Raw genomic sequence first — 27,019 nt, forward strand, 5'->3', positions numbered from 1 at the left:
CACCATGACAGTGGACTATGTGAATATCACCAGGAACCCCTTACACGTCATGTTTTCCCCACCAGCAGTGGTATCTTCCAGCAGGATAACTGTCCCTGTCACAAGGCCAAAACAGTGTTGCAATGGTTTGAGGAGCATCGTAATGAACTCCCATTGATGTCTTGGCCGTCAGAGTTGGCTTATCTGAATCCAATGAAACCAAAAAGGGGTGCTATTGGGTGCCAGCTCCACACCCACAAACTAACTGCCCATAAGTTATGAGAAGTGTGTGACTTGTGCAGAGGCATCTGATGCTACAAACCCCTGGAAACCTATCAAGTACTTGTCAAATCCATGGCGTGCAGAATCACTGCTGAATTAGGTGGACCAACATGCTTTTAAGTAAGTGATCTTAAAGTTTTGGCTCATCAGCATATAACATGGTTGCTTTTGCACATGGCCCTGCCATTTATTGGGTAGGAAAGTCCTGTGACTGGATTGCGGTGCGAAGTAAGGGGTGGGTGTAGAGGATAGGTCTTGCACCTGGGCTGACCACAAGGAATTGACCCAGGGGGAGCAGGATTGGAATAGTGATGGATTGCCCTCAGAAAAGTTGTTACACTCAAATTATTCTCAGAACCGAGAGCTGGCTGACACCAAAATTAGAAAGCTCTGAAAAATTTAGCAAAGCGTGGAATGAAAGAAGATTAGACGCCATGGGTGGGGAAGAGTGGAAGGGGGGGGGGGGGTGCATTGCAGTTGATGAAAATATTGTGTGTATTGAGTTCGAAATTGTACCTAACTGTGCCAATTCCTCTGTGACAGATTTAGAATCATTCAAAGAAAGACTATGTTCTGTAGTGCGGAAATACCCGGATTATGCAATATTAGTTGGAGGTGGCTCTATCCAAGTATATACTGGGACATCTGTGGATTTATTGCATGCGGTACGGACAGGAAGCCTTGGAAAGTGCTTTTGAACGAAGGTTTTTGAAAACTGTCGTCAGGAGCTAGTTTGACATCCCACACACACTGGAAATATTTTAGGCCCTATAGCAACAAATAGACTTGACCTTATCTGCAGTGTCAGTATACAGGGTGTCCCAGCAGGAATGGTCAGTATTCAGGAATATGACAGGAATGCTCATTCGAAGGAAAGGAGGCTAGTAAATTTGGGCTTTAAAATGCATACTTTAAGAGCTATGAGCGGTCATTCATATTCATTAATGTGGAACACACATTTCTGTTGAAGAAGTGCTCGTAGCTATTAAGGTATGCATTTTAGTGCATGTTTACTACACAATTTTTTCTTGTTTTGGTCCATGCTACCTCCTCTCAAAATATGGAAAGCAAAAACTTGCAGTAGAAGAGATTTGTTTCACAATATTGAAGACAAAGTGATGCTTATAGCTCATAAGTTGTGCATTTTAAAGCCTATGTTTTCATACCCCTGAATATTGACCATTCTTCCTGGACACACTATAGAGACAAGAATTAGCGATCATGATGTCATGACAGCACCAACACTTACTAAAACCATTCAGAAGGCTGGGAAAGTAGTTTTACTAGAAAGAGCAGATAAGTAGTTGTTATCGTTCCACTTAGACAGTGAATGGATGTCATTTATTTCCAATATGATGGACATAGAGGAATAATGGCAAAGTTTAAATCGATTGTTAATCATACAATAGAGAAATATGTGCTGAGTAAGTGGATTAAGGATGGTAAAGACCCACCGTGGTTTAATAACAAAGTTAAGGAAAAGCTGAGAAAGCAGTGACTAGAAGTCTCAGTTCAGAAAAGGACACACAAATGACAACAGGCAAAAATTAGTGGTAATTAGTGTGCCAGCCAAAGATCAATGCGCAAAGCATACAACAGCTACCACGATCATACCTTAGCAAAAGATATTGCCGAGAACCCAAGAAAAGACTGGTCCTACATAAAATTGCTAAGCAGGTCAAAGGCCTCTGTTTAAACACTCATTAATCTGTATGGTGTGGCAATAAAAACAGCAAACGGAAAGCTTAAATTTTAAATTTCACATTTAAGAAATCATTCCTGCAGGATAACCATACAAACATACCATCTCTTGACTGTTGCCTACACTCTCGTATAGAGGACACAGTAATAGGCATACCTGGCATAAAATAGCAACTGAAAGAGTTGAACACAAATAAGGTGTCAGGTCCGGATGAAATCCCAATTTGGTGATACAGAGAGCATTCTACAGCATTGGACCCTTACTTAGCTTGCATTTATCACAAATCTCTCGCCCAGCACAAAGTTCCGACCGAGTGGAAAAAAGCACAGGAACCTGTATATAAGAAGGGTAAAAGAATAGACCAACAAAATTACAGATGAATATCCTTAATAGAAAGCATCACTCATTTGAAGCACAACTTGCCCTTTTCTCGCACAATATCCTGCAAAGCATGGATGGAGGCAACAGGCAGATTCCATATGTGTGAATTTCTGGAAAGCAATTGACACAGTGTCCCACTGCAGACTGTTAACGAATGTACGATTATACAGAATATGTTCCCAGGTATGTGAGTGACTTGAAGGCTTCTTAAATAATACAACCTAGTACATTGTCCTTGAAAGCGGGTGTTCATCAGAGGCAAGGGTATCGTCAGAAATGCACCAAGGAAGTCTGGTCGGACCGCTCTTATTCCGTATGTCTGTATGTACATAATGATCTGATGGAGAGGGTGAGGAGTATATGCAGCTGTTTGCTGATGATGTTGTGGTAAATGGGAAGATGTCTTCAGTGAGTTATTGTATAGGAATACAGTGTGACTTAGACATAGGTCCTAGTTGGTGTGATGAATGGCAGCTTGCCCTAAATGTAGAAAAATGCAAGTTAATGCATATGAGTACAAAAACACTCCCCTAATGTTCAAATACAGTGTTGGTAGTATGCTGCTTGACAAGTCATGTCGATTAAATATCTAGTCATAATGCTGCAAGTGACATGAAATGGAAAGAGCGTGTAAGGTCGATTGTAAGGAAGACAAATGATCAACTTCAATTTACTGGGAGAATTTTATGAAAGTGTCGTTTGTCTGTAAACAAGACTGTGTATAGAACACTTGTGTGACCCATTCTTGAGTATTACTCAAGTGTTTGGGACCCCCTCCAGGTTGGATTAAAGGAAGACACTGAAGAAATTCAATGATATACTGATAGATTTGTCACTATTAGGTTCTGTCAACACGAGTGTTACGGGGATTCGTCATGAAGACAAATGGGAAACTATGTGGAGGGAGACAACATTCTTTTCACGAAAAACTATTGAGAAAATTTAGAGAACCGGCATTTGAAGTTGACTGCAAAATGGCTCTACTGCCACCAATATACATTTTGTGTAAGGACCATGAAGATAAGAATTAGGACATGTACAGAGGCATATAAACAATCATTTTTCCCTCATTCTATTTTGAGTGGAATAGGAAAGGAAATGAAATGGCAAAAGGGGTACAGGGTACTCTCTGCCATGCACAATGCATTGGCTTGCAGAGTTTGTATGTAGATATAGAAGTTGAGGGTAGGGTGGACAGTGGAACGCTACTTTGGTGATGTGGGTACGACAAGAGGTAATTGATGCCCTGGTGAAGGACGTGGTTGAGCTTTGCAATGCCAGGGTAATACTGAGTAATCAGAGAAGTGGTGGTTGGTTAACAGGTTTACTGGCATCAGAAGAGTAGATAGCCCAGAAGATCTGTTTATGAATGAGCTGGATGAGATATTTTCTGTTAATAAAAGCTCCGGCAAGGTTATCAGCATATTTCAACAGTTCCTGCTTTCCACTGCAGATGTGGCAAGGCTGTAAGAAAGAGATTTTTGGATGTGGAACAGGTGACAGATGTCCAAGTGGAAGTACTGTTGATGGTTGGTGCACTTGATATAAGCAGGTGTATTTATGTAGCCATCTTGAGAGGTGGAGGCAACGTGTAGGGCAGTGGTGCATTGAGTTGAGAAGGAACAGGTGAACAAGATTTGGGAGTAGTTGTTGATGTTACAGGGGAAAGAAATAAGGGTGTCACTGTCAAGAGTCTAGATCATGAAAATATCGTCAATGGATTTGAACACTACAAGAAATTTTAGGTGTTGTTTGGATAGGAAAGATTGCTCCAGGTGGCCAATAAATAAGTTGGCATTGGATGGTGCCATGCGGGTACCCATGGCAGTATCGTGCATTTTTTTATAGATTTGGCCTGTAAAAGTGAAGTAATTGTGAGTCAGGAGGTGATTGGTTAGGAGGATTAGGAAAGAAGTGGTAGGTTTGATATCAGGAGCATATTGGGAAAGATAGTGTTACGTCGCCACAAAACTGTGCCCATGGGGGAGGAAGGTGAAGTGAACAGTATCTTGAATGTAGAATGGGAAGTTATGGACAGTAGTTAGGAGGTGTTGGTCAGCAAAGGCAGAGGTTTGTTCTGTGGCATTCTTGTACCCAGCCGCAATGGGACGATTGGGGAGATGCATTCAGGTGTCAGGTTTTGAGGTGGACCTAAGGCATTTGGAGCTGCTGGGAGGTCTTGCATCTTCCCAGAATGTATCTGGCAAAAATGTCTTCCATTCGCCTTCTTGAATACTAATTTTCTGTGATCGTCCCATTTCACATTGCTTGTTAGTGTTACAATAAATACTTATATGATGTGACATGCTCAGGATGTTCACCACCAGTCTTGTAATAAGATACTGTCAGTTTCTTTAACTTTGTTATAGACATTATCATGTATGGATTGGTCAAAAATGTGAAAACACCACGTGAAATGCATACTTGGTCCAAACCTGCGGGTTGCACTTTTGTATTTGACCATGAATTATGTCAGAGCTAAGTGACTTTGTACCTGGGCAAATTGTTATTACTCGTACAGTGGATGCTTCCATAACCAAGGGAGCTGAAGTGTTTGGTGTTTCATGAGGCACCATGCTGAAGATTTATATTACAGATAGGAAAAGAAGAAAAATATCATCTGCTAAATCACAATACAGATGAAAGTGTGTTTTGAGTGATAATGACAGATGGTCATTAAAGAGGATTGTGGCAAAAAATTAGAGAATAACAGCTGAAAAAGTCACTGCATAATTGAATATCACACACATGAACCCCGTCAGCATAAAAACATGAAGGGAGCTCCATAAGCTGGGAATTGCAGGGAAAACTGCGATTCGAAAACCACACATCAGTGATGTAAATGCCCGTTACAGGAACACTTGTGCCGAAGCTATGAAACCTGGGCTGTGGAGCAATGGAAGAGAGTCATTTGATTGGATGACTCTTGCTTCACACCATTTCCAACTACTGGCAGAGCTTAAGGCACAAGAGTGAAACAAGGCTGTGGTTTGGTGACAATTTGGGCAGGCATATCGTGGTATTCCATTGACCCTGTGGGTACTCCGCAAGGTTGCATTACCACCAAGGATTATGTGACCATTTTGGCTGATCAGGTCCCATGGTAACATGTTTGCTCCCCAATGCTGTATTCCAAGATGACAGGATCGCTGTTTGCACAGCTTGCATCGGCCAAGACGGATTTTATGAGCACGGGGATGAATTGTCGCATCTCCCCTAGCAATCTCTGTCACCAGATCTCAATATTTTTGTGCCTTTGGTGTCTACTTTGGAGAGAAGTGTGCATGAACACTATACACCTCAATCATCATTACCTGAACATGCCACTATTTTTCAGAAAGAAGGGTAAGATGCCCACCATACAGGACCTGTATTTATCTATTACAAAAGTGGAAGGTGTTTTGAATGCCTTTGGTTTTCCAGCACCATATTAGACATGTTAATGAGTTGTCGTTTTGGTGTTTCCATATTTTTGTTCACTTCCTGTACATTTATTTACATTTAAAGAGAGCTGCAGATACATTACACAAAGTAGGAATTTTGTCCCAGACTTTATACAATTTCTTACGTCCATCTATTGATAATACTTCCTAATATGCACCAACATAATCAGCAATCAATCTTATAACACTACTGATCATATATAATAGATCATGTGTATCTTGAGAACATTAGAGATTTTATTATGCTAGCTTGTGGCACACCTATTATTCCTTTTGTTTCTGTGGAACATTTGCCATCCAGTGTAACACACGGTGCTCTCTTAGTGAAATATTCTGTGGGTGAATCACATATTTCTGAAGAGACTTTCTGTGATATTATCTTGGTTAGTAGCCAGTCTTGTGGTACTATGTTGAAAGCCTTTCAGGAATCTAGGAAGCTGGAATCTACCTTTCACCTGCATCTGTTGTTCGCAAGATGCTGGGTATGGAGGTGTGTTTCACCTAAATAGTTTTTCCACAATCAATGCTGTTTCTCTGAGGAAAGCTAGCATGTGTTTACTGTTCAGGAAAATGTCTACTTTGTAACAGAACATACACAGTCTGTATTGAATAAAAGCTGCTAAGCTTACAATACACATGTCATTGTACACATTATACAATGCCATGCAGCCTCAGTCATTTGTAATGATCTGTCACAGTTGCAGAAGAAACCAGTTTTTGTATCAGTGAAGATACAAGAATAAAATACTTTTAGCATGCTCTTCTGTTGTAAGTGACAAGTTTCACCATCATGCTGCATGTTCTCCATTGTACTGTAGAGTGAAAGTAAAAGGAAAAGCCTCAGTGATAGAAAAAAAAATTGTACTACAGTAAGGCAGTGAAATTTGAATGACTTTCAAGTTCGTGTGGACGAATCAAAGCTACAAGCAGGAGTGATACATGTTCGTGTAGAACTCAAAAAGAGATTTAATTCTTGAAGTGTGACTGCCAATGATGTTTAATCATTCCAGTGATTTTCTTCTATGAAACTTATCACGTCCACAAGAAAAAAGGAGTGAGAGGTGGCTGTGTTTATCAGTGGTGTGCATCATTCCTCATTGAACATTGTACCTACCATATTACAAGCAGTTGTTACTGCAGTACTTGTACTATTCCAGATAGGTGTGCACCATTTGTTTCTCTCAACTATGTTTCTCCCTGTGGGAGATTTTAGAGTATGTGAGGAAGTGTCCATGACAAAGAGAGTAAACATGATAATACTGGATTACAAGATTAATGGTGAAGGTCTAGATTCTCCCACATCTTCTATATAATTGTAGGTAATGGTGCAAAATGCTATGAAGTTCTACAAAGAGCTGAAATCCGTTATAGGGAAGATCTAAAAGAAGCTATATGAAGGATTCAAGTGCATTCTATTCTAGGTACTGCTCCAGTGTTTGTAGTCTGTATCAAGTAATGAGAAATTCAGAAAGCCACTCAAAAGATTTTAACAGTTTGGTATAGACCATAAGAAAATAGAATGGAGGACCAGGAAACTTAAATGGGGATCTTTATAAGAAAGCTGAGATTGGTCTCCTGAAACACTTCTGGATACATTTAAAGTACTGGTATCCAAAGTAGATTCTTTAACATTTCTATTACATCCTTCATATACTTTTCATAGGGATTAAAAGTTAAGGTGCACATGAAGACTATATAGTCATATTACTATCTCACAATATTCTGATGGAATATTGGTACCAAGAACCCTTTGCCACCCACTGTATGGCAGAGAAAATACACTACCTGGCAAAAAAAGAGTGAAGTCCCCAGATCATTGTTGGACGTTGATGTAACTTCATACACATCAGCTGGTTTGTAAATCATTAAGAGTTTTTCTTTTTGACAGGTAAAAGAGCTACCAGAGTGCATTAGCACTGCTCATATCATATAAGACTCCCTACAGCATTTTGTGCCATCCTGCACCTTTGGTGGGAAACCAGCAGCAGTTGGGCTAGGAAATTACTATTCAGTGCATAGGCTGCCATTAAAATCGTGACACAAACAGCTGATTTGGGAGTGCTGGCAATACCCGGAAGCATGGACTGATGATAAATGGCATCTCGGCGTGTTCAGCAATGAATTGAAATTCTGCACTACCCCAGATGACCATTGCCTGTGATTATGGTGGTGATGTAGGGAGAGGCCCAATTCTTTAGTGTTTTGCAGAGGCACAGCTGTGTTATTATGTCATTATAGTGTGGGGAACCATCAGGTATGACTTCAGTTCATGGCTGATAGTGATTGAGGCTACTCTGGCAGCACAACGGTACATTGTGGACATGTTGCATCCTCGTGTGTTACCTTTCGTGTGACAGTATCGTGGTGCCTTTTTTCATCAGACATTGCTCGTCCACGTATGGTTTGTATGACTATGAACTCTCTGTGTGATGAGGTACTTCTGTGACCAATAATATTCCCAGATCTGTCTTCTATAGAACGTGTTGGACCAGGTTGGATGTCAACTTCGTCCCAGTGCCAGTATGTACGATATCAAGGATTAGTGTGCCCCAGGAGAGGATACATCAGCCTGATTATACCCTTCCTAACTGAATTAGTGCATGCACCCAGGCCAAAAGGAGTGTAATCTCGCACTGCCAAGTGCGTTCATACTGCCAAGTTTGTAGTAAATTTGACTTGATTTTGTAGTCGCTGAAATAACTTCTGAACTCGTGAAGTTTCATTTTGTTTCACTTTTTTGTCAAGCAGTGTGTGTAGAAGTGGATAATGTTCTATGAGCCTCACTTGCCCACACTAGAGTGAGTGACAATCTTACATTTGGAGAATACATGCCACTTTAATGCGGGAAAAGTGACACATTGTAGTACAGTGGCAGAGTGATTCTCTGCCAATGATTTAGCAATTTGCTGTCTTTCCCCTCACAGATTTCCTTAGTGAGAGGTGGTGGTCAATCCCCACTCCAGTGACCACTTTCTAATTATCTCTACCATATAGAAAGAGGTGTGTCAGAAAGAAAACTGCCAGAATGGATGCTGAGCAAAATAAAAAGTACACTGGGACGTGGATCACTTTAGTATCACTATTCCAATAATGCTTGCATGCTGAAGCAATCCTATCACCATTCAGGATTTCCTGTCATTTGCTAGAACAATACTGAATAGATTATGGTGCTCCAAAGCTTCAAGGACAGTTTTTCTGCACAATACAGTGGTAACCTTCCAAATACCAAAGGTGTGTGTGTGCGCGCGCGCTGGAGTTGCTACTGCTGGCTGTAGGTGTGGTGCTGGGAGGTAGTGCATGGGGACAAAGGCATGTTGATGCTTGCAGGCTCCCTGTTGGTTGTCTAGGGTGATATAAGTGGTAGGATTGGTGTATGTGGTACAGATGTGGAGGCTATATGGGCAGGGTGTTGCTTGGGCTAAAGTTAATCTAGTAACACTGCCTCTTGTAGGCATCTGCTCCCATTTGGTACAGGTTTCACCCCTGAGTTTCAGTGACCATTTCAGGCACCCATCCTTGTTGCCATTCGGATGTCTGTGCCTGACAGTAGTGTCAATTTGGAACTGGCAGTGTGTTGGTGTCTGCTTAAGTTGTTGAGGTCTGAAGGAATTGAGGAGGATCTTTATTGGAGGACTGAAGAAATGGAGGAGGATCTCTAGTACTATGCCCTGCAGTTGCTCCACTATACTCTTCTCTGTGATCAGTATGGCCCGAAAGTACTAAAAATAAGTAAATAAATAAATGCGAAAACATTCTCTGTGCATGCTGACTGAATTGCCAACTTCATATTCTCTTTCAGCTTGTGTACTATCTGTTCTAACACATTATTGAAATGTTGGTGGAGTGGATCAGTAAGGAGTTATTGATTCCCTTGTTGGCCTAAAACTTACTGAAGACTAGATAAATTGGGGTACATTTTTGGTGACAGTCTCTTGATAGAGAAGACGTGTGAAAGCACCTTTCCGTAGTCTTAGCTGATGAAGACTGTGTACAATACAACTGTGGAAATTTTGAATACACGTCCAAAAGTATGAACAACATCAAAAATTAGTCTCAAATAATGTCATTGCTGCAACTTTAGAAATGCTTAGTAAATGACTTCAGGAAAGAATTCTAATCATTTTCTTTCCTGTTCCACTGACAAATAGAGTGAGGGAAAAATGACTGTCTGCCTTCACATGAGCTGTAATTTCTCGTATCTTATCTTCGTGGCCCTTACACATAATGTATGTTGGTGGCAGTAGAATCGTTTGCCCATCGGCTTCAAATGCCGGTGCTCTAAATTTTCTCAATAGTGTTTCTTGAAAAGAATGTCGCCTTCCCTCCTGGGATTCCCATTTGATTTTCCGAAGCATCTTCGTAATACTTACGTGTTGTTTGAACCTGCCGGTAACAAATCTAGCAGCCCACCTCTGAATTGCTGTGATGTCTTCCTTCAATCCGATCTGGTACAGATACCAAACACTCGAACAGTACTTGAGAACAGCTCGCACTAGCGTTCTATATGCAACCTCCTTTACACGTGAACCAATCTTCCTTAAATTCTTGCAGTAAACCAAAAATCGACCATTTGCCTTCCCTACCACAGTTCTCACATGCTTGTTCCATCTCTTATTGCTTTGCAACATTACATCCAGATGTTTAAACAACATGACTGTGTCAAGCAGGACACTAGTAATACTGTATCCGAACATTACTGGTTTGATCTTCCTACTCATGCGCAGCAACTTACATTTTTCCACATTTAGGACTAGCTGCCATGCATCACACCAACTGGAAATTTTGTCTAAGTCATCTTCTATCTTACTGCAGTCACTCAACTTTGACAACTTACTGTATACCATGGCATCATCACCAAACAACTGCAGATTGCTGCCCATCCTGCCCGCCAAATTGTTTATGTATATAGAGAACAGCAGCGGTCCTATCACATTTCCCTGGGGCACTCCTGACGATACCCTTGTCTCCGATGAACACTCATCATCGAGCCAACATACTGTGGGTTCTATTATTTAAGAAGTCTGCAAGCCACTCACATATCTGTAAACTTATTCCATATGCTCGTACCTTCATTAACAGACCGCAATGGAGCACCATGTCAAACGCTTTACCTTTTACACACTTCTAGCATTTATTAGCATAGACTGTCAAGTATAATGGCCATCCTTCGTAATACAAATCAGCAGCGTTAAATAATACCAACTATTTTCTAACTGGCAACAAACTATGCAGTTTGTATATTGGCAGCATTGTACAGCATTTAGTGGCACAATCCTTTGATATTAACACAGGTTATTATTACATGACTTACACTGTTTAAACAGTGGCAAATACACTTCTTGGATTTGCTGCTGGATAACATTGCGCAAATCCCACACCATTTTATTGAAGCAACTGTTCACTATCATCAGGTAGTAGTAGTTGCTGTCATCACGGCTGCAAAATGTGACTGGTAATACGTGCATGGTGGTACTGAAATTTATCGGCATTACAGGCAGAAATTATGCATCTGCAGAGAAGCACTCACAGTTGGACAAAAGAAGTGTTCGTAGTGCCCCCTGCTGGAAGTTGAAGAGAGGCCTTCCATGCTTGCATGTACAGCAGTCATGTGGTGTTGAGATATGCATATCGTAGTTTTAAGATTAATGTGCTGTGTATCAGTTCAGAATGAGAAGCAATGAGACATGTTTGGATATTAGTTTCTTTGTCCACAATATATACTGATTAAAAAATGTGTATCAGCATGATACAAGTTGTCAAACATTGGCCAAGGACATAGCACTTCTGTTCATGCAGGCCGGACAATCACCTTCTGTTCTCTCTCTCCACTCTCTACCGAGCGAGGTGGCGCAGTGGTTAGCACACTGGACTTGCATTTCAGAGGATGATGGTTCAATCCCGCATCTGGCCATCCTGATTTGGGTTTTCCATGATTTCCCTAGATCGCTTCAGGCAAGTGACGGGATGGTTCCCTTGAAAGGGCACGGCTGACTTCCTTCCCAAACCCGATGAGACCGATGACCTCGCAGTTTGGTCTCCTCTTCCAAATCAACCCCCAACTCTCCACTCTCTTTGTTTTTCTTTATCGACATATTGATATGTTTCTACAGCTCAATGCATCTCACTTATAATTACACCCAGTAGAACAATTCACAATCGTATATGAAAGTAGAACTTCACCTTATGCTGACAATGGAAAATAATTTTGAATAACATGTTAATAAATGTTTGAACACGCAGTACCAAAAAAATGAAAATAGCAATTCCATCCATATCAACTCTGTGGTGCAAACAAAAACAAAGTTGCACAAGGAAACGAAGTTAAAATATATTCTATAATAAATTAAAGGAAAGAAAGCACAGGAGAAAAGCTATATTGTACTGTAGTGTTATCTTCACATGTGCCCCAGTTTATCATGTGATATTCTCTCGAATCTCTCATGATATAATGTCTCAGACACAAATGAAGTATGTTGTTTGTGTACCACATGTAATCATGCATATGCATTGAGCATATACAAAATTAAAGACAGATTGTCATTACCATAATCAAACAGAAAAATAACATTTCATTTCTCCTAAATTCCAAAATTATTCCACCAATAATACAAATAACATGACACAGTCTGTGGAAGAACAAACTTCACCTATCCTACATTGACTTAAACAAAACTTATAATTTAAGATAGCATTGCTTTTTGGCTCTTATTGTTTTCAGTCCTTGCATGTTAGTTTCTGTTTTCTCAACTCCTCAAACACAAAGTTGCTGCTTCTACACATTCATATCTCTACCTAGCGGTGCTGTGGGCTTTATGCTTGCTGCTTCGCCTTATGATGCAAGTAATTGCTCAGTCTATCTCTTATTATTAACCTATGCAGTCAATTAAAGATTGGCAGACACTTACAAATTCTATTTACAACATAACTTAACTCCCTCTCTACTGCTATCTTTTCCAGTGTTATTCCCTCATTTGCATCTAATAGATTAAAAAAAAAAATTCAAATTTATGATTCAAGAATAAAATTGCACACTATCTACACTTCAGTTCGTCTTTTCTGGATACAGTGAGGAATTGTATTTATTTATGAGCAAATTTACAAAACTCTGTCTTATTTAGATTCTCCAGTTCTTATCCTGCTGAAATTTGTTATTGCTGTGCATCTTTTTTTCATTTTAACTGAAGCTCCTATAATAATGATGGACAGTTGCTGGTCCCTCGTAACATATTCTCACATTATTTACACCCCCCTCCCCCTTTTTACTGAATTCCATTCACACATTCTGATTACATTATGACAGGTCTTTAACACTTTCCTTTTATAATATTTTCTACCCTTCCTCTTTTCTTGTTTTTCTATTCTCTGTTTCTCTTTATCTCATGTTCCTACCACCATCATTTCTAATATTACTGTATCCATTTCATCACTAACAATTACTGATTGCTTAAAACCTTTGCTAAATGTTGCCCATCAGAATTCCTGACTTCATCCAGCTATTACTTCATTTTCTCTCATTCATTTATATCAGCAAAGTAATCACACTTCTCAGTTACTGTACTACAAATACATGTTATGCATTACTAATTCCTTCCCGTCTTCAATCATTATTACACAACAGCAAAATACTCTAGGTTATTTGTTATTACTGTTCAAACTACACAGCCCAGACCAGTTTTTTTTCTTGCCAAGCCACTATACCAGCATTGCCTTTTATCAATACTCTCAAATTTCCTGCATAAAGCTGTTCACAAACATTTACTTTGTTCTTGCTGTTTGTCAAACCATTCACCTATCATTAACTGTTATCTGAAATTATGTCATGTTCGGGAATATAGTCAAATCAAGTTATAACTACCTGATACTTAATCTGGGTAGTTCAATAGTTGAAGAGTTGTTGTGAGAGATTTATATGATAGTTGAAGAGTGGGAAGCAGTGCAGAAAACAAAAGAAAGAAACAGCACTGCAAAAGCTAGGGGCCCTATGCATGCTACTGCACATATTCACTAAAGACACCCTGAGGTCTGCTTTGTCACAGCTGATCAAGAAATTCTGTAATCTATAGTTCTTACCTACCAACCCACATCTGATCTGATAAGGCATTTTCTACATCTACATCTACATTTATACTCCGCAAGCCACCCAACGGTGTGTGGCGGAGGGCACTTTACGTGCCACTTTCATTACCTCCCTTTCCTGTTCCAGTCGCGTATGGTTCGCGGGAAGAACGACTGTCTGAAAGCCTCCGTGCGCGCTCTAATCTCTCTAATTTTACATTCGTGATCTCCTCGGGAGGTATAAGTAGGGGGAAGCAATATATTCGATACCTCATCCAGAAACGCACCCTCTCGAAACCTGGCGAGCAAGCTACACCGCGATGCAGAGCACCTCTCTTGCAGAGTCTGCCACTTGAGTTTATTAAACATCTCCGTAACGCTATCACGGTTACCAAATAACTCTGTGACGAAACGCGCCGCTCTTCTTTGGATCTTCTCTATCTCCTCCGTCAAACCGACCTGGTACGGATGCCACACTGATGAGCAATACTCAAGTATAGGTCGAACGAGTGTTTTGTAAGCCACCTCCTTTGTTGATGGACTACATTTTCTAAGCACTCTCCCAATGAATCTCAACCTGGTAACCGGCTTACCAACAATTAATTTTATATGATCATTCCACTTCAAATCGTTCCGCACGCATACTCCCAGATATTTTACAGAAGTAACTGCTACCAGTGTATGTTCCGCTATCATATAATCATACAATAAAGGATCCTTCTTTCTATGTATTCGCAATACATTACATTTGTCTATGTTAAGGGACAGTTGCCACTCCCTGCACCAAGTGCCTATCCGCTGCAGATCTTCCTGCATTTCACTACAATTTTCTAATGCTGCAACTTCTCTGTATACTACAGCATCATCCGCGAAAAGCCGCATGGAACTTCCGACACTATCTACTAGGTCATTTATAAATATTGTGAAAAGCAATGGTCCCACAGGCCGAAGTGGCCGCGCGGTTCTGGCGCTGCAGTCTGGAACCGCGAGACCGCTACGGCCGCAGGTTCGAATCCTGCCTCGGGCATGGATGTGTGTGATGTCCTTAGGTTAGTTAGGTTTAACTAGTTCTAAGTTCTAGGGGACTAATGACCTCAGCAGTTGAGTCCCATAGTGCTCAGAGCCATTTGAACCAATGGTCCCACAACACTCCCCTGTGGCACGCCAGGGGTTACTTTAACGTCTGTAGACGTCTCTCCATTGATAACAACATGCTGTGTTCTGTTTGCTAGAAACTCTTCAATCCAGCCACACAGCTGGTCTGATATTCCGTAGGCTCTTACTTTGTTTATCAGGCGACAGTGCGGAACTGTGTCGAACGCCTTCCGGAAGTCAAGAAAAATAGCATCTACCTGGGAGCCTGTATCTAATATTTTCTGGGTCTCATGAACAAATAAAGCGAGTTGGGTCTCACACGATCGCTGTTTCCGGAATCCATGTTGATTCCTACATAGTAGATTCTGGGTTTCCAAAAACGACATGATACTCGAGCAAAAAACATTTTCTAAAATTCTGCAACAGATCGACGTCAGAGATATAGGTCTATAGTTTTGCGCATCTGCTCGACGACCCTTCTTGATGACTGGGACTACCTGTGCTCTTTTCCAATCATTTGGAACCCTCCGTTCCTCTAGAGACTTGCGGTACACGGCTGTTAGAAGGGGGGCAAGTTCTTTCGCGTACTCTGTGTAGAATCGAATTGGTATCCCGTCAGGTCCAGTGGACTTTCCTCTATTGAGTGATTCCAGTTACTTTTCTATTCCTTGGACACTTCAGAAAAGTCACTTCCATTCCATGCATTGTCTGAATGTTTCAGTGTGTGCTAATTACTTTCTCACTGTGTTCTTTCACACTTTCCTCAGATCTCCCACAATTTCCTGGCTACATCTGACAGACTTTCATTACTTCACTCTTTCTATCCTCAAATAAGTACACATCTAAAATTGTGTGGTAAGTTCCATCAAATATTTGTATCTCTCTGAAACATAGGCCCTCTCATTTCAGTCTTTTTCTTTTTATGCTAGCACTACTCTTTCTCAACTTTCTCTTTTCTGACCATTTGTCATAACTTGGCTCCTAACCTCATTTACAACAGAAATCGAATTTACATCTCCATTGAGATCACAAACTATGTTGTCAAAGTTACTCTTACTCTGTACTTGCATTACTGAAAATGTCTCAAAGAAATCTTTGTCTGCCACTCCCCAATACCACCTATCTTACCTTATCCTCGGTTCCAGAAGTGATCCTTTTAATTTCCCCCATTTCTGTCTCATCCTCCCTACTACATTCCTGGAAAATCAAATTATCATTATTCTTTACTTCAGCTTTCCTTTGTTTATCCCCAACAGCTCGGGCTTCAGTGTTTTTATCTAATCATTCTACCTCTTCATTTGTTAATATTGTAATTTTGGCATCTTCAAATGAGGCACTTGGGGCTAGACAACAAAATATCTCTGCTGAAGATGGTTAATGGGTAGTATGTAAAACCTACAGGAAGATGTGTCATTTGTGTGGGTATAAGTGACCACACACAGTCCTTAGAATTCATCGTCTTACAAGTGTGTAGTCATGACATCATTCTCGGATGGGACTTTTTGCAAGCTTTTCAGGCAATTACAGATTGTGGTCGCTCTGAGATTATGCTAGATGAGGTGAGATACTGTGGACAGGAAGATGCGCATCTGAGTATGTAGACTGTGTGTGCTGGATGAAGTGATCATTCCTGCAGTCAGCACTAGAAAGGTAGCTGTCATGTGTCATGCCATACATCAACCCATGGATCTTGTAGTGGAATGTAAGAGAAGCACACCACTGAAGAATAACTTCGTCATCCCAGCCTCTGTCGTCCCGTTTAAGAACGGATTCAGTGAATTGTGGATAGTTAACTGTTTCCAAGAACCGCAGATTCTTCCAAGATGCATGTGCATAGCAAACGCTGATCTGTTAATTGCAGAACAGCCGAGCATCATAGAAACCTCTGATGCCGAGTCTGTGGGCGAAATTGATGCCACCACTACGAGACAAGATCTTCTAGCTCAAATATCACCAGATCTCACTAAGGAATAACAGAAGAAGCAACTTGCCATTCTTCAAGAGTTCTGTGAATGCTTCAATCCACAGGTGAAGAGCAACTTAGACAAATCGATAGTGAAGCACTGGAGACCATCAACCAATAAGCTAGAGAGCATACCGTGTGTCAGCAACGGAACGTCGAATAATTCACGACGAGGTAGAGAAAATGATGAAGAATGACATCATTCAGCCTTCACAGAGCCCATGGTTGTCACCAGTGGTTCTCGTCAAAAGAAGGATGGCAGTTGGCACTTTCGTGTTGATTACAGGAAACTTAATAAGATAACTAAAAAGGACGTTTACCCTCTTCCATGAATTGACGATACACTAGATTGTCTGAAGGGGGCTAAGTTTTTCTCAACCATGGTCATGTACTTGGTATACTGGCAAATCGAAATAGATGGGGCTGATCGTGAGAAAACTGCATTCATCACCCCTCTGGGCCTGTAGGAGTTTAAAGTAATGCCGTTTGGTTTGTGTAATGCACCAGCAACTTTTGAATGGATTATGGATAATCTTCTTCGTCATCTGAAGTGGACTATGTGTCTTTGTTATTTAGATGACATTACAGTGTTCTCAGAGACATTTGATGAACACATAAAAGGAATGAGGGCCATTCTTAAGTGTCTCCAACAATGCGGACTGAAACTTAATCCAAGAAAGTGTCTCTTTGGAGCAAAAGAAATCAAAATACTTGGACACTTTGTGTGAAATGAAGGTGTGCGGCTAGACCCAGAAAAGGTGAGATCTATAATGGAATTTACTGTTCCTAAAAGTATTAGAGATGTGAGAAGCTTCCTTGGATTATGTTCGTATTACCATCGTTTTATCAAAGACTTTTGTATCAAAGCCAGGCCACTCCAAGGGTTGTTAAAAGCAAATGCTAGCTTTATCTGGGGTGGTGCATTCTTTCAATGTGCTGCAAAAAGCTCTAACGACAGACCCTGTACTTGGTCTGTATGATGAGAGAGCACCTACAGAACTACACACAGATGCCAGTGGGTATGGGATCGGTGCTGTTCTGGTGCAAATTTCGGGTGAAAAAGAGAGGGTTATAGCCTATGCTACTCGGACACTTACAAAAGCCGAGAGAAACTACTCAACTACAGAAAGAGAATGTCTTGCTGTGATCTGGGCCATATGCAAATTACAACAGTATCTCTGTGGAAGGCCATTCACAGTTGTTACATACCATCATTCACTTTGTTGGTTGGCAAGTCTTAAGGATCCAACAGGACGACTCGCCAGGTGGGCACTACGTCTTCAAGAGTATGACATTACCATAGTGTACAAAAGTGGGAGAAAACAACAAGATGCCGACTGTCTCTCAAGAAACCCTGTGCAGGACCATCAGGACTTTGCTGAAGATAGTGACTGCCTCGCTGCACTCCAGGATCTCTTTGGTGAGCAGAAGGAGGACACCAAGATATCTCCAATTATGCTTGCCTTAAATCGGTCAGAGGATGTGAAAGAACAATTTAAGGTAGTTAATGGATTACTTTGCAAGAAAAACTTTGATCCATTTGGGAAGAGGTGGCTACCAGTGATTCCTAAACACATGCACTTAGATGTTCTACAGAAATTTCATGACACACGTGAGGCCGGACATTTAGAATTTATTAAGACATTTGATAGGATCCGTAAGAGATTTTTCTGGCCAGGTTTATTTAGGAGTGTTCGTTATTACGTGTCACACTGCCAAGGGTGCCAGAGGAGAAAGGCAGTTCCTCAGAAACCACTTGGCCGACTCATACCAATTCCACCAGCCAAAATGCCTTTCCAGCATGTTAGGATTGACCTCCTCGGATGATTTCCAATGTCTGTTAGGGGCAATAAATGGATTATTGTTTGCACTGATTATCTGACATGCTATGCCATTACAAAAGCCGTGAAAACAGCCGAAGTGTTCAAGGCAGCCAAATTCATCGTGGAAGACATTGTAATAAAACACGGTGCCCCAAGGTCGTTAATTACGGACCGAGGGAAAGTTTTTCAATCAAATCTTGTGACAGAGATAAACAGTTGGTGCAACATTATTCATCACATGACAACTGCCTACCATCCGCAAACTAACAGGCTTACTGAATGCCTTAATAAGACCTTGGCCGACATGCTACCTTTCATGACGTTTTCCTACAACACTGCCAAACAAGACATCACAGGATTTACGCCATTTGTCCTGGTGCATGTGCGTGAGGCGACGACGACGATGGAAACTGTGTTTCCATTACATCCTGATAATGTGGGCGATGAATACATCGGCCAGGTGTTAACCAGAGCTGAGGAAGCTCGGCAGTTAGCTTGACTCCGCACGCTGCAGGGTCAAGAAAACTGTCACCGAAGGTTCCTGTTTGGAAGGTTGGTCTCTCTGAGAAGCTCCTCAGATGCTGCTTTGGACCTTATAAGGTTGTAAGACAGTTGTCTGGTGTTACTTACGAAGTTGAAGTTTTTGATCCCAACACAAGATGACGAAAGATCAGAGATACAGTCCAAGCCCTTTGAATGAAGCGCTTTAAGGATCCTGCAACCCAGGGTAAATTCGAAGCTCCAGCAACAGGCAACAAGTGGAAAACTGATGAAGAGCGTAGCGGCAAAGGAAGTTCTAAGAAGATCACTGTCAGGACGAACATCAGTCATCGGGAGTCTCAGTATGCAGGACTGATGACTCGTTCCCGGACTAGGAGGATGTAACACTGGGATGTTGTTCTCTTAAGGAGGGAGCATTGTCACAGAAGAAACTGAGCACTACAGTCACTGTAGTGTCGCGGTTATGATAATAGACTGTTGTATGGAGTGCCGTGAGTTCAAAACTCACCTGAACTGAATAATTTTAATTTCTAAATTCGGTTCGAGTACATTCAAGAAGTATCCACAGAAGTCAAGAATCACTGTACTGGAATGTTCTGTAACTGTTGTTATACCATTTGTGTTCTGGCTGGAGGCAGTTCACTCCACGCTCTTGTATGTGCATGTGCTGAATAAACCTTCTTTAAGTGAAGTTAGTGTTCGTCATTCATCTAATTACACCTTCTTCTAAGTGACAATATTATGCTCCTTGACTTTTAACAATAGTTAAATATATTGCGTTCTGTTAGCAACTGTTGTCTCTCGGTGGTCATGACTTAATCACTACGATTTCAACATTGTATGCTTTTCTTTTATTCTAGTTCTTAATCCCCACCTTTATCCCTCATTACTGTAAGTATATGTCTTCTATTTTATAAGTTTTGTAACTACATGATTGTGTGCAACCTGCTGGCTTCTCTGGCAATTCTTGGTTGACCTTTACAGCTGTCAGTCTGTTTATGGATTTGAATTGGTCTCAAAAAAGTTTGCTCTACTTTGCATGCGTATGTTTTTCATCTTCTTGGTTTTTACAAGTTACATTTCATAACAAAGAAGTGTAAAAATTTTATATTGAAGTGGGGTTTTAATAAGCATGGTATGTTTCTTTCTTTCTTATTATTAATGTACTCTGTTTATCTCAATTTGTACCTCCTATACTGATTTATTTCATTAATGATAATGAAATTATTTGTTTCTTGGAGACCTATAGTTTTAGGCACACACTCTTTTTTTATCTCGTTGGTGTTCACAGCACTTTATTGAAGTTGTCTGTTATATGAGAATGGTACGTCTTTCATGTTCATTACTTCCCTATTTTTGTAAAGCTGTAAAATTGGTTATGGTTCATGTTCATCTGATAGTTGTTTTTCCTTTCTTATGGTAGTATCAAGATATGCAGACAGTGCATTCTAACCTTACTGTATTCGTTGACACAGTGTGTTTACCATGATAGATGTGTTGTTACTTTTTGTATGTTGCTTTACATTGAAGTATATGTATTTCTGAAGACTGTTTAAGTCAGTTTTACCTGAAGCAGTTTTCTGTTTCTGCTTGTTCTTTCTGATGTGAGGTTGGTTGTGTGAACAATCGAAACCGGTAATCGAATTTAATGGTGTGTATTGTCGACCAAAATAATTGACTACAAATTTCTGCAATTTATTTAAGTTATTTAGGTTCACCTGATTGAAAATAAAAGCAACAATTTAATATGGGTTTTAATTTGTAAATTGTTTCTTATTTATTCCTCAAAAGTGAACTTTCCCTTGAATGTGGGTTCATTTAAAAAGTCTTTCAGTAGTTCTCTTCCCGTTGTGATTGTTTCACCAGAATCAGTAGCAATATTTGTCCAAGTGGGAATTTCTGAAAAACAGGTTTGTTAATGTGATTTTGTTCAAAAATATTGTTAAACAGAGTAAACTCATAATTAAATAAGGTGGTGTTTGACTTGACCTACTAGAAATCAAAACGGAATGTCACTAGCATAATTAGAATTCATCAGTATTGCGTACTATCTTTAAATGCACTACTTAAAATCTACCTAGTGTCTAAGGACTTGAAGTGAAGACACAGTCTCCTGTGCCAGTAGTAAGAGTATATCATGAGAATACCATTTTTTGCCATTTTGTTCCTCCTTTCCCTCCTCGTCGTTCGGATTTTCACATACAAATACTTACTTTTTTAGGATGTTGGTTCGGTCTTATCACTTTCTTAAATTTAATGTATCTAATCTCTTTTTTTAAGTTATTACCATTCTTGGCTCTGAGCAGTTAGCTATGCAGGCAGGGCAGTGCATAAAATCATCACTTTGGCCAATGCATTAATGTAATTTCTGTTGAATTTTCTTGCAGGTGGTTCAGTGTGATCAAAACTGCTTACAGTCCAAAAGTGATTTATCAGTTCCTGGATGTCCTTTGTGGGAACAAGAAGCAGCACAGTCATGTGCTCCAAAGAAGACAGATAATTGTAACAGAAAATTGATAGGTGGGTGTAAGGTAAAAGGAAAATGTGTGAAGAAAACTATTTCTTCTGACAGCCAGAGCGGCTCAGCCACTGGAACTATCTGTTTAAAAAAGAAAAGTGATGTCAGGGGTTTGAAACGTACACAAGGTGCTAAAAACCAGACAAGTCTGTCAACATATACAGAAACATCAATGATGACTTGTCACTATACACGAGGTGCTAAAAACCGGAGAAGTCTGTCAAAATATTCAGAAACATCAACGATGATTTCTCACAATAATGTTAATGATTTGCCATTTTCTGTTCAGATAGATAACATGCGTCAGTCACCATTCCGTATAGACAGGCCAATGTCTTTTTCTCCAGGTTCTGCAAACTTCTTTTCTCCAGGTTCTGCAAACTTCTTTCCTCCAGGTGCTGCAGACTTCTTTCCTCCAAGTGCTGCAGACTTCTTTCGTTCAGGTTCTGCAGACTTCTTTCCTCCAGGTTGTGCAGACTTCTTTCGTTCAGGTTCTGCAAACTTACAGAATTTTAGAACACATGCTGTTGTACCTACAGATGTGGCTTTGCCTGAAAGTAAAAAAGTTAAGAAAGTGAAAATGTGTAGCTCAAACACATTTACACGAGAGTTAAAGGACCTGGGTGTTAGAAGAAAACATGTTTATTTGACTAGAGGAATGAGTTTCACCAGGTCAGGCAATTTCATACCTACCTTAATGCTGAAGAACAGAATTTGAAGGGCACAATTGTATGATGGTTACAATATTGAAAAATGTGTCATCTTGGTTTGGTGAAGAAATCTGTAGGTGATAGTTTGTGTGAAGTTTATTTAATTGACAATATAATTTTATTTAATTGACTATATCTATATAATTTCATGACATTACTGATTTCTACTTGTTATCATCCATCTTGAGATGATAATAAATGAAGCAGTATACTTAAAAACTTAGAATTGTCAACTCCATGGAATTTAAAACTAAAATGACAAATACTGAAACTGTTAGTTGATGTAAGAAAAGGACACTTGATCATGGCATGCATGATAAAAAATGTAACCAGTCCCCAGATTATGGCCAGTCAAAATGTTACTGTGCCAGTAGGAAAGAGGGGTGTCAAACATCTAATGACAGATGTAAATTTGATTTTAAAGTCTGCAAAAATTACAATAACTAAGAGGACACTGTGTTCGCTAACTTTCCATACAAGAAGGAAAAAATCTACAAGCAGTGGAAAAGGGCCATGTTGCCATACCATGATATGTACCTGCAGGATAAAGTTGAAGATAATGCTGCTTAATTTATTAAAGTAAGATGATGCCCAATGACTGGTAGAAACTTGTAATGTTATGAAACTGTAATGGTTGTGGCAGTGGCAGTGAAATAGACTTTGTATACATTTTTGTTAAGTCATGAATGTTTCTACAGTGACAACAAATCAGTTTATATTGTAGAAACATTTTATGGTTTGGCAAATATATATGTATCCACAGCTTACAGAAATTTTCTTCTTGTCTGGATAGTTGACAAAATCAGTCCCCTCTTTGCCTTCTCACAATTTATGCATGTTGTTGCTTTGTCCTTTTAAAGTCGAGTTACGAGTGTCCATAGTCTTGAAATTCTCTCTCTCTCTCATGTTGTTAGTTATTAATCCTATGTAGGTGACAATGCATGAGTAGTATGATGTTAGTTTTAAACCCCATGTAACTGTACATGATTACCATGTAGTTAGTTATAAATCCCATGTAGTTGACCACACATAACTTTCACACATACAGGGTGTTTAAGCAGGCTGCTTCATTTTTGTACTCTAAGATATGAGGTGATTAGTTGAAACTAATATTGTTGTGTGTGTGTGTGTGTGTGTGTGTGTGTGTGTGTGTGTGTAAAGTTCCAATATTGCTCATATGATACCAATGACACGGGCTACATCAGTATCTCAGTATGTGAACTGTAAAGTGTGTTAAAGTATTCATAATTTTACAGGTTTATTGTTTAATTGACTTAACAGATTGATTGTTAGATGATTTCCATTTCTTTTGAATACTGTTTTAGTTTTCAGACCCATACTACATTTTTGTTTTACATGCACTTTACCGTTTTTATTGTAAATGTGATTTACCCCCTTGTTTGAAATGTGTTTCATTGTTTTGTTTGAAGCATTTTTTTTAAGTCAGGGAATATTTATATGTTGACAATAAATATGACGGCACAAGCCTTGGTAATTTGTTACTCTTCCAAATGTGTTCATAATTTATTTCTTAGCTTTAATGTTAACATTTTGTGTTTTCGTATCTTATTGGTAATTCAAAAACAAAATTACCCACAATTGTTCAATATTTTTATTTTCATAAAATCATAATTGTCAAACAGTTGGTTGCACTTGATGGCACGTCCTGTCAAAACAGTTGTAATGTATTTTTAATAATTATACCTTTCATGAATGAGATATGTCTGTGTACAAGAAACACAAAATAAAATAATTTAAAAATTAATGTTTTGTTTGTTAAGTAGTGTGTACTTGTGTACCTTCTTTTGGAAAATTATTGTTAATTGTAATTTAACAGTTGGATTGAGCATTTGGTCAAAATTTCCTAAAGCAGTGACCCAGAGAGCGTGTTTCCGTGAGAGCATGCCATCTTGCTTATTTGTGCAGAGTAGGCAGTGTTCAGTAATCTCATGTGACCAGAATGAAAGTAACTCTTGTTTCTTAGCAATTGATTTACTCAGTTTTCCCAAAAAACCTGGAACTACATTGAAAAGTAAAACTCATATATGCTGTTAGATTGTGAATTCTTTTGGCTATTAAAGTTTGGAGTATTAATAAAGGTGGGTCAAGGTCAGATGCACCGTAGTGAGCCAAAGTGAACCGTGTAACACACAACCAGTTGTGAGTCATTGACTTTTTTTGTCTTCGTTCTCTGCAGATCGTGTTGTGTCCTTAACAATTACACTTCATTTCAGTCATAATGTTGAGTGCAGAGTGATTATTTTACTCTCTTATTGTTCATTATGAGTGATTATGAAGAAGCAGTGATTCCAACTGCTGCACAACAAATACAGTTGTGTATGCCCCGGGACAAACCAGGAATATGGGAGAAATGCGGGAATCTTTTCATCTGGGAAAAATCCAAGAAAAACATGGGAATTTTTCATTGTTTTGGTTTTCAGTTAAAGTTTTGTGATGTTTAACTGGTGATAACTGATACTCTAACAAAGAATTGTACGTTAGCCTGTTATTGCAGAATAATACTGATGCAGTGAAACAAACAAACAAACACAAACACACACACACACACACACACACACACACACACACACACACACACACACTTTAGTTGCAAAGGAAATGCACAGTGTACAACAACAAAGCGCAGTGCACACGCAAATATCTGCTGATGGGAAAATGTGTCAAAGGCTGTAGAATGAAGATTATGCAGTACTTTGTAACAAAAAATGGCTTTCAGTCAACGTGACATCAGAACTGTTTAAATTTCTAACAGACAGTGAGAAAATATTGCGAATGGTGGTTTGATTTTTTTATTTGGCCCTGTTGATCACATATTGTACGTAGGGTGTACTAGTAATATAGGACAAGTCAAGTGAAATAATACAAAATTATGTGAGCACTTGATATATCATACAAATAAGTATTTTCTATGAACTATTGATTGCAGACAATATTAAAACCTGCATGTGAATGCTTAAAATAGCAGAATGAGTGGAAGTATACATTTTTATCCCAGTGCCACAATGACGTAATGAAATTTACATTTTGTCATTATGATTTAAATTAAAATACAAACTTTTTATCTTCATCGTATGAGTAATTTAACGTGAATGCTTGATAGTGGAGAATAAATTGTAGTATACATTTTAACCTATGATATAAATAAATTTACGTTTTATCAGTAATTTATGTTAGAAGTACACAATTTGGTATTCATAACATTACAATTTTCTTTCCTCTATTTTTACTCAAAAGGATGCCTTATTACTCTAGGAATTCATTCATTTTATAATAAGTTTGTTTTCTGAGGAATGTTTTTAGTTCCTTTTGTATACCTGTATATTATTAATTTCCTTTGTTGTACTGATGTGAAGCTTGTTATATACAGGGTGTACATAGAGTCCGGGAACACTTTCAATTATTTATTGCACAAGAACCAAACATTGTACAGATATCATACATATGTCATTTTGAAGAGAAACCCTGAAAGTTTTTTTCATGTATACTGCCACAGCGTAGTTTGGTATTTTGCCGATAGTCAGCACTAGTCACAAACATGGTGAGTTCAGGTGCGGAGGAAGCTTTCTGTGTGTTGGAGTTCAACAAAAACAAGTGTGATACAGCTGTTCAACAGATATTTCAAACGAAGTACGGTAAGAAGCCATCAACAAGGAAGACCATTTACCACTGGCACAACAAATTCGTTACGATGGGTTGCTTGTGCCCGGCAAAGAGAAGCGGACGTCCCAGTGTGAGTGAAGTGAATGTGGAGCGCATATGAGAGACATTCATAAAGGAGTCCAAAGAAATCGTTGTGTTGTGCATCCCGTGAACTCGAAATGGCTCCAATGACAGTGTGGAAAGTCTTGCGACAGAAGCTGTCTATGAAACCATTGAAATTGGAGCTAGTGCAGAAGCTCAATGACAACGACAAAGACAAGCGTTTTGAGTTTTGCTCGCAGTTGCACCAATTGGATGAGGATGGGATGGCATTGTTGATCACTTCATTTTTAGCGACGAAGCCATTTTTCACACTAATGGGAAAGTGAACAATCATAATTGTCAATTGTGGTATACAAAACATCCACATGAATGCATTGAATTTGAGTGTGATTCCCCAAAGGTAAATGTTTTTTGTGCCTTGTCACATTGAAAACTGTACCGGCCATTCTTCTCTGCCGAGAGCACTGTCAGTGGATATTCCTACTTGGACATGTTGCAGCAATGGCCGATGCCTCAAATGCAATCGGTCTCTCCATTCATCTTTCAGCAGGATGGGGCTCTACCCCAGTTACATCTTGAAGTTTGTGGGTACCTGAACATGGAGCTGCCACATCGATGGATCGGCTGTGCTACAGAAGGGGATAGCTGTTTCATGAAATGGCCTTCCCAATCACCAGATCTCACTCCGTGTGACTTTTTTCTGTGGGGACACATTAAAGATCTGGTGTATGTACCGCCTCTACTACGTGATGTAGCAGGAGTCCATGAGAGAATACGGGAAGCAACTGCCACAGTCGATGATGCCATGCTGGGATGGGTATGGCAAGAATTTGATTACCATATT

At 39.6% G+C, this 27,019-nt stretch overlaps 1 protein-coding gene across 1 annotated transcript in view; it reads left to right on the plus strand.

Annotated features, from left to right (window-relative positions):
- Window positions 1-24,217, plus strand: part of LOC124555175 — a 247,777-nt gene extending 223,560 nt beyond the window's left edge. Inside the window, exon 11 of the mRNA XM_047129001.1 lies at window positions 21,612-24,217. Within this exon, the coding sequence (XP_046984957.1) occupies window positions 21,612-22,460 (849 nt within the window). The 3' untranslated portion in view covers window positions 22,461-24,217. The remainder of the gene's footprint in view (window positions 1-21,611) is intronic.
- The last annotated feature ends 2,802 nt before the right edge of the window (window positions 24,218-27,019 follow it).

The sequence above is a fragment of the Schistocerca americana genome, chromosome X (genome assembly GCF_021461395.2).
Source record: "Schistocerca americana isolate TAMUIC-IGC-003095 chromosome X, iqSchAmer2.1, whole genome shotgun sequence".
NCBI classification, from domain to species: Eukaryota; Metazoa; Arthropoda; class Insecta; order Orthoptera; family Acrididae; genus Schistocerca; species Schistocerca americana.